This window comes from Nicotiana tabacum, chromosome 18 (genome assembly GCF_000715075.1).
Source record: "Nicotiana tabacum cultivar K326 chromosome 18, ASM71507v2, whole genome shotgun sequence".
In the NCBI taxonomy this organism is placed as follows: Eukaryota; Viridiplantae; Streptophyta; class Magnoliopsida; order Solanales; family Solanaceae; genus Nicotiana; species Nicotiana tabacum.
The window spans coordinates 16,836,819-16,844,653 of record NC_134097.1 but is presented as its reverse complement, the minus strand read 5'-3'; the positions used below and the strand labels follow the sequence as shown (position 1 = coordinate 16,844,653).

The following is a 7,835-nucleotide window of genomic DNA, read 5'->3' as shown; positions in this document are numbered from 1 at the left end:
TTAAGAATGTAGTTGCTTTTTTACTTGTTCATAATGCATTTTGTGCTATCCTTAAGAAAACATCAATTAAGTATTTATTTTACTAAATTACCCTTATTAATGATAATTAATACTAGTATCACTTGACTACTTATTCTCCAATAATTTGAAAAATGGCGACTTAATGTATAAGAGTAAATTAGAAAAAAAAAATTGATTTTCTATTGATTCTCTTGAGTGGAGAAGTGAAAAAGAACTTTTATCTTAGTAGGCTATTCTTTTCAAAATGCCCATTAACAGAGTACATCATATACTATCCTAAAAGTGGAACCTTAAATGTTAGAATTTGAATTACCAAAATATTGACAAAAACTAGTCCAAAAACACGTGCGCTAAGATACACGAAAAAAATTCAAAAATAATTAGATTTACAAGTGGTCATTCAAAAATAAAAACCGTTTCAAAAATAATTGTAAAATAGCCACTTTTCATGTAAAGATAAATCTGAACGAAAACACTATTCAAAATCTGAAAAAATGCAAGTATAATATACTGGAATTCCAGTATAATATACTAGAACTCCAATATATACTGGAGATTGGAGCATAATATGCTGGAAGTTACCGATCTCCAGTATGTTATGCTGGAACTTTTCGTGTAGCAGCAAAATAGTGGCTATTTTTCAATGACTTGCAAACGCTGGCTATTTTTGAATGACCAGTCCAAAAACTGGCTAACCCGTGCTACTTTTACAAGATACACTTGCAACACACCTGTCCAGAAACTAGTCAATTCAATAACATAACGATAAAATTGTAATAAGCAGCTGTTTCAACTTTCAACACGAAAGAGTTTCAATCATCTTCGGGGAACTTTACAAGGACTTAACACTTCCATAATGACATGATGCTGCCATAAACAACACAAATTTCTTAGTAGTAAGGTAGCTGGATCCACTCTTCAACACAAGTAGATAGATTTTGAAACTGGACAGTAGGACCGTGGCGTAAAACTACCACTACGTTGACAACAACAACAACCCAGTATAATCTCACACGTGGGGTCTGGGGAGGGTAATATGTACGCAGACCTTACCCCTACCCCGAAGGGTAGAGAGCCTGTTTCCAGGAGACCCTCGGCTCAAAAAACAACAGAAGCCGATATATTAGTACCATAAAAATGCATAATAAAATAACAACGTTGACAACATGCTTGAGAAACTATGTTTCAGAACCGCGCAGTGGAGGGCCTTTCTGAAATGACAGAGTGTAGATGATTCTTATTCAACTTTCTCCTGCGACGAGCACTTCCCCTGCATAACCATGAGTTGCACTCATCAATCAATGGGAGACATCAATAGTAAACAACAATGGGAATCATTAGATGCTTTGCTGTACTGAAGAGTGTGGCGTAGCGGTTAATGAAGTGGGTGAAAACTATAGGAGATCAGCGTTCAAATTCCAACATAAACAAAATGCTAGATGATTTATTCCCATCTACTTAAGCCATGGTGGACAGAGTTACACGGTGTGATGCGGAACACTCGAGGTGCACACAAACTAACAAACGCCATCGTTATAAAAGAATGATCATACACCAATTTGTATTTCAAGAAATAAAATGGTCGTAAGAGCTCAGACATATAGAGACATTGACGAGGGCAACTGTGGAAGAATCAATAAGCAGTGAATGCATAAAGCTGAGGTACAAGTACTAGCTTGTCAAGATTTATCAGTAAAAATGACTCTTCACTTGTGAGGGTAGAACTCTAATGGAAACTTAATGCTTTATATTTTAGCAAAACCAATTAGTTTCCATCACAGTGCATCAAAGGCATTTCCTTGGATCTTTCCATGTGTAGGATTAAATGCAGAAATGTTATTTCAGTTTTGTTCAGTAACTAAATTTATCAAAAAAATCACAAGGTCAGTCCATCGACTAGGATATAAGAGCAAGTGCATTAGATATTCTTAGCCATCCTAGTCATGGCATCTACTATTCCGGACTCTTTTGGTTAAACATCAGTATCTCACACAAGACGCGGTGTTGTTGACAAAATCACCTTTTAGCCTTGAGAATGATTTCAAGATTCAGTGTTGTTAACATAAAAGTAACACCACATTTGTTCACTATTTTATGGCATAGATCTAAAGTCTGAAAGCTATATGCGTTGGAAGTTCTTCAATGTTATCAAATTCTGACTAATCTGTTCCAATTAGATGGGACCAATAAACAAATTATTGTGGGAGAGGGCAGCGCGGTGCACTAAGCTCCCGCTATGCGCGGGGTCCGGGAAAGGGTCGGTCCACAAGGGACTTTGTACGTAGCCTTACCCTGCATTTCTGCAGGAGGCTATTTCCACGGCTCAAAACCGTGACCTCCTGGTCACATGACAGCAACTTTACCAGTTATGCCAAAAGGTTCCCCTTTATTGTAGGAGAAATGAAAAGAAATTTTATGGAAAAGCTAGAAAGGAATGACACTGACCAATACTGGTTGTGCAACGTGAACGAGTCAGTTGTAACTTTAATTCCATCGTCATTTCGGTTCCAGTGGTAGATTGCATGTGTTCTATTCTTGATCTCTAGCGTCGAATGACCATAACTAGCTTCACGGAAAGCAGAATAATCTGGCTGTGGATCTCTAAATCTGCATAGAAAGGGAAATGATAATACTGTTCAACAGCATGCGGAAAGCCACATTAGTTGGATAGAAAAAAATGTACAGCAATAAAATTCCGTAAACTCAGGCTGTTAACAGAGTCAGAGTCAGATAAATCAATTACATATTAAATAGACAAAGGTCCTTGGACAGGATCCCTTGTGAAAATTGTGGTGGTTGGAGATATTTTTGGAAGGACAAAAAGAAGCAAAAACAAACGACAAAACATAACTCAAACTTATCAGATAAGGTGGATAACATAATTCAGCAAGAGCGCGTAAGGTGTCATTGACTAGGGTAATCCCTGCAATCTGTGTAACTTACCTTGAAGCAAGACCTTCTTGATTTCCTCCATCACCAACAGTTATGTAAATAGGAGCTGTTTTATCCGGTACGGGATAAGCATCACCACCCGAGACATTATAGTGTATATTAGATATGCGATACTGAAAAGGATAAAAAATAGGAGGTCTCAACATCACAGCATAATTATTACGATACCGATAAAGTTTGAAAATTGAAAAAAGACACGACAGAAGAAATGTGCAACTGATTTCTGTAACTAAATTCTCTCTAAGGCAACAGTGTATCACATATCTTCAATAAAAGAAAGGAGGCATTTATGTCTCTCTAGCCTATATCCTGATAGCCTCACATTACTGCAATTTGTGCTCAAATATTTTGAGCAAAATGTTAGGTCATCCCAGAATATATCTCGGTTTGGCAAACTCAGCATTCTTCTCTATTGCGCCTAAAATCTCTATTTTTGCTAATATTCCATGTGTTTCTATTTGTCTGCTCAGACACTCCAATCTTTGGTTGACAATATTATGTGGAGAAGACCGCAATTTACTCAAAGATATAGAGCATTGTCGGTTGAACTTTGTCAATAGGTTTCTTAGCTTCCTATTGATCTTGATTTTTTTATTTTTTTTTGCGCGAGTTAATTTCAGCTATGACCAAAGCCCCACTAGCTAAGTGGTCATACAAAAAGCTACATGATTTGGAAATATAATATCAAAATGTCATCTTTTTCTTTGCAGGGACAAGCAGTGATGGCGAGTATGATGATGAGATAAGACAACTTACTGATCTTTCATAAGCATGGACATGGCCAGCAAATATCACATCAACCCTATGTTTGATAAACCATCTTTCAAAGACGGATCTCATGCTTTCCCCTTCCATGAAATGAGCTTCATTACTATTGTAGATGGGAACATGCATAAGGACTATAAGCCAAGGAGTTTTCTCTCTATTCACATTTTTCAGCTCCTGCTTCAGCCAATGCCATTGAGGCGTATATTTTACTGCGAGACAAGAGACACAGTGACTGAGTAGCTATCCAATCAAACGAACCATTTTTATGGTAGATGATGCTCAAAGGTATAGTAAAACAAGAACAACTAGAAACATTTTCAGGTTTTAGACAATTCAAAACTAGGTCCTAAAGCTTGTTCTTTGCATTAAAAAACCAGCAGAAATTACTTTGTTCTAAGCTTGAAGAGACCTGTACGTGAAAAAAAAAAATTCCCTAGCCAAATGCACCAAATGATTACTGGAACTGTTTTCTTCCTTCACATGGACATGGTTAGTCCCATCTCCAGAAGATGAAAGTAGCTGAATGAGGATGTTGATATGGATGTGTGGACATACCAAGAAAGACAATAAAGTTATTAGGGAAAAGGTGAGAATAGCCTCTGTGGAGGACAAGTTGCGGGAGTCGAGGAGAGACATAGATGCCCCGGTCAGGAGGGGTGAGAGGTTGACCATAGCGGGTCCGAGGAAGGGTAGGGGTAGGCCAAAGAAGTATTGGGGAGAGGTAATTAGGCAGGACATGTCATTGCTTCAGCTTACCGAGGATATGACCCACGATAGGAAGGTGTGGAGGTCAAGGATTAGGGTTGAAGGTTGACAAGTAACAGTGTGTTTCTCCTAGGCTTTTCTCCTAGGCTTACCAGTAGCACTAGGAATATTCTTCTAATTTCTTATTCATGGTTCTTTATTATTACATGCTATGCCATTCGCGTCCGTTACCATATTACATTGTTGTTACTATTGTTTGTTGCTTGGTTGCTTTATTTTCACTGTTCCTTGAGTCGAGGGTCTATTGGAAACAACCTCTCTATATTTATAAGCTAGGGGTATGATCTGCATACACATTATCCTCCCCAGGCCCCACTTATGGGATTACACCGGATTTTTGTTGTTGTTGTTGTTGTACATGGACATGGTTCGGCAGTGGAAGAACGCATAACTGGTAATGAAGAAAACAACTAGCAAAAAGAAGCCAGCAAATCATCTTGGCAAAACTGCAGTGCAAAAGCTAATGAGCATGAGTTCGAGGATTTTTACTTACAGATGCATATACGTAGTTGATTACATGATGTTTTGCATTTCATTTAGAAAGTTCATTAGTCCATCTTAACACCATTAACTGCAAATATTTTGTTCGTGTGGCCTTTTAAGTCTTCTGAAACTAGAGAATCTATAAATTCACGTTTAACGGCAAGATATCAGAACAAATCATTGCACCTACTAAAGTAAGAGAAAAGGGACAGATGTATTATTTACAAAGAAGCAAGACATAAGAGGGAACAATTACTTACCAAAAGGAGAGTAGCTTGATAGGACAATTATGTGAGAGGATGCCCTTCTGATGGCATACCAAAGGGGATTACTGCTTCTTGAAACTTGATAAGGTGTTGGGTATCTATATAGAAATGATTTGAATGGAACTACTTCCCCCTGTACATAATGAGAAGTATTGTCAACGGGCATCAGAATATTTTAAATGGACACAGTGCAGAGGTCCTTAAGAAGGGAGAAATTTTTATACGACTCATTGGAGGTGTTTTTATGTTATTCTAATTTAGTACATTTTAAAAAATTTCTCTCAAAGACATGAGCACATCTGACGTCTGAATTAGAAATGAATATGGGAATTTTGCTAAATACAGAATTATGGTCATGCTTGGCATATCTAGCCATCACGGCCTCAGGTCCATCTGAGGATTGTGAAAGAATCACCATTGTTCAACATAGCGCAGAACATCTTTAAGTCATCTTTAGTTCGAGTGAATGGAGTGCTTGTGGCTACTAGAATGTTGCAACATACGCTGACATCTCAGAACAAAATGAAGTAAATCTCATTTTGTAACTAGAAAGCAGTAGTAACAATGAGATTAAAACATGTCCTACAGTAGTCCTGACGTTATAAAAAGCCAAAAACTTTGTGAAACATATGTAAGGTCATTACCATATTTGGAAAGTACTCTATCTCATGATTCCCAGCGGACCAAATCCATGGCTGGTATGCTGCACTTTGTTCAACGAAGCGGCCCCATGTATCCCAACGGACTCCAACATCGTTATACTCATATCTGTCAGCATAAGAGAGATCTCCAACAAACAAGACACTTTTGGCTCCACTTTGCATGTAGTGCTGAAGAGTAGAAAGAGAATTATATGTTTGACCAAGATCACCTGCAAAGAACATCAATGACGTGTAAATAAGAAAATCCTGCCATGATAAGGTCATAACATAGTGCATAAAATATGTGAAAAAACTCGAATGCTTTTGATACACGGTCTCGGTTTAAATATGGTGAACGGATAAGAAACATTAGCTAACTTTTCACCCCAAAGATAGAGAGTCATAGATTTCTAATGTTGCTTCCTATGAGTGGTTGACTTGTTTTACAATAGCAAGAAAAACACAAAGAAACTTGTTCTATATTGTTAAATCAAAAAACTATGTTTCCGTCATAACAAAGGTATATGATGTCGTGGTGCATAACCCATCTTCTTATAGTCTACAGGGATACAGCTTGTCCTTCTGAAAAACCTTAAGAAACTTGTTTAGATAAGTAATCAAATAGAAATTTAAACTACTTACCTATGATGCCAAATTTGTAAGAAGCATCTGGATCAACTTTTGGAGGAGTTTCAAACCAAAACTTCCGAGCAGAATCGTCTTTTCCGATTTCATAGTAGTACTTTGTGTCATACTAAACAAGAAAATAAAAGCAAATTGGTCAAACAGATTAAAAAAGGGGGAGAGAGGAAACATTTAAGACATCTATATGCTATTACCGCCAGATCTAACTCAGAATTTGATCTGACGAACAAAAATTTAAAAACATCTAATAGCCAGATGGAAAGCAGAATTTGATGTTCTCCTATCAACCCAAGTTTATATCCAAACTCTTGTAATTACACTAGACTTTCTTTTTTCTAATTGTTATCTTTTTTTGATGTCTACTACTTTCTTGAAACTGTACAATTGCGAAATGTTAGTTGACCTATTATTCTTGATCCTTTTTCAGTTACGGCCCTTGTTCTTAGTCTTGTGCCAGTCTTTGCCTTGTTGAAATGAAACAGAGGAAATCATGTAATAGGAACTAAGAAGAGAGATTATGCGTACCAATTATATTGCCAGAGAAATGAAATACCACCCTCCCGCAAACAGAAAACTGAGCAGTACTTATTTGGTTGTGGGAAAAGTATATGAGAATGCTCACCTATATGCTACGCGAAAATGCACTGGACGTGATGTTTATTAGCCCATAACCAACAAGATAAAAATGATGAATGTTTCAGTTTTCAAAAGAGGATATCAAAAATGTTGGTGTTGACTACCTGAAGGCCAGTAACAAGGCACTGATGTATATAACCGGACTTGTAGTTGTAAAATGTGTAGTTTGTTACAGTCCCCTCAGCAGTAAAATCATATTTCCCCTCAGATAAGCCGTAACGCACTTGGCTAGACCCTGGTTCATCAGGAGTTATCCATGAAATTATGACAGCCTTCCCATCATAGTCACCCTGTGTAATATGTGTTGACAAAAATGAATGGAAGTCATTAGCACTTCGGATGACACATAACCCATTGTAATCTCAAAGGCATGTTTATGAAAAATAAAACATATCAGAGCAAGACTTCTCCATTGGAAACAGCTTGTTGTTTGAACTAGTCTCAAAGAAACTACAGTCACATTTAAAAATAAAAAAAAGTGGAGTTTAAGCCTCTCGTGTTCTGGGGAACGATGAGCATGACAAGACTTATAGATTAGAGTACAACAATATTATACTTTTTTTATTTCACAATTCTCATTTCGTCCAGAAAGTGATCGTAAAGAACTTTGCAATCTGAAGCATGAATACTAAACATCGAACAACAACATGGATTAATC

General features: G+C 37.2%; 2 protein-coding genes across 2 annotated transcripts; both read right to left on the bottom strand.

Moving 5' to 3' along the window:
* Positions 1-764: 764 nt before the first annotated feature.
* LOC107815236 (bifunctional purple acid phosphatase 26) lies at positions 765-7,504 on the bottom strand. Its single transcript, XM_016640791.2, has 8 exons — positions 7,282-7,504; positions 6,539-6,650; positions 5,900-6,126; positions 5,250-5,388; positions 3,730-3,950; positions 2,965-3,086; positions 2,467-2,628; positions 765-1,291 (listed from the first exon to the last, which is right to left on the bottom strand). Exons 3-8 carry the CDS (start codon positions 6,077-6,079, stop codon positions 1,207-1,209), a joined length of 909 nt encoding a protein of 302 aa, XP_016496277.2. The 5' UTR covers positions 6,080-6,126; positions 6,539-6,650; positions 7,282-7,504; the 3' UTR covers positions 765-1,206.
* LOC142172434 (bifunctional purple acid phosphatase 26-like) lies at positions 6,456-7,532 on the bottom strand. Its single transcript, XM_075236045.1, has 4 exons — positions 7,512-7,532; positions 7,282-7,467; positions 6,539-6,650; positions 6,456-6,478 (listed from the first exon to the last, which is right to left on the bottom strand). The coding sequence occupies exons 1-4, from the start codon at positions 7,530-7,532 to the stop codon at positions 6,456-6,458; spliced, it is 342 nt and encodes a 113-aa protein (XP_075092146.1).
* Between the last annotated feature and the right edge of the window lie 303 nt (positions 7,533-7,835).

Excerpts from the sequence above, each read along its gene's own strand:
- LOC107815236 (XM_016640791.2), bottom strand. The coding sequence starts at position 6,079 with ATGCAAAGTGGAGCCAAAAGTGTCTTGTTTGTTGGAGATCTCTCTTAT. Across the intron at positions 5,389-5,899 it reads TAGAGTACTTTCCAAATATG|GGGGAAGTAGTTCCATTCAA; the intron begins GTAATGACCTTA and ends CATTATGTACAG. Across the intron at positions 2,629-2,964 it reads CAAGAAGGTCTTGCTTCAAG|ATTTAGAGATCCACAGCCAG; the intron begins GTAAGTTACACA and ends CTTTCTATGCAG.
- LOC142172434 (XM_075236045.1), bottom strand. The coding sequence starts at position 7,532 with ATGGGTTATGTGTCATCCGAA. Across the intron at positions 6,651-7,281 it reads GCCTTGTTACTGGCCTTCAG|TATGACACAAAGTACTACTA; the intron begins GTAGTCAACACC and ends TTTCTTGTTTAG. Across the intron at positions 6,479-6,538 it reads TTACAAATTTGGCATCATAG|AAGGACAAGCTGTATCCCTG; the intron begins GTAAGTAGTTTA and ends AAGGTTTTTCAG.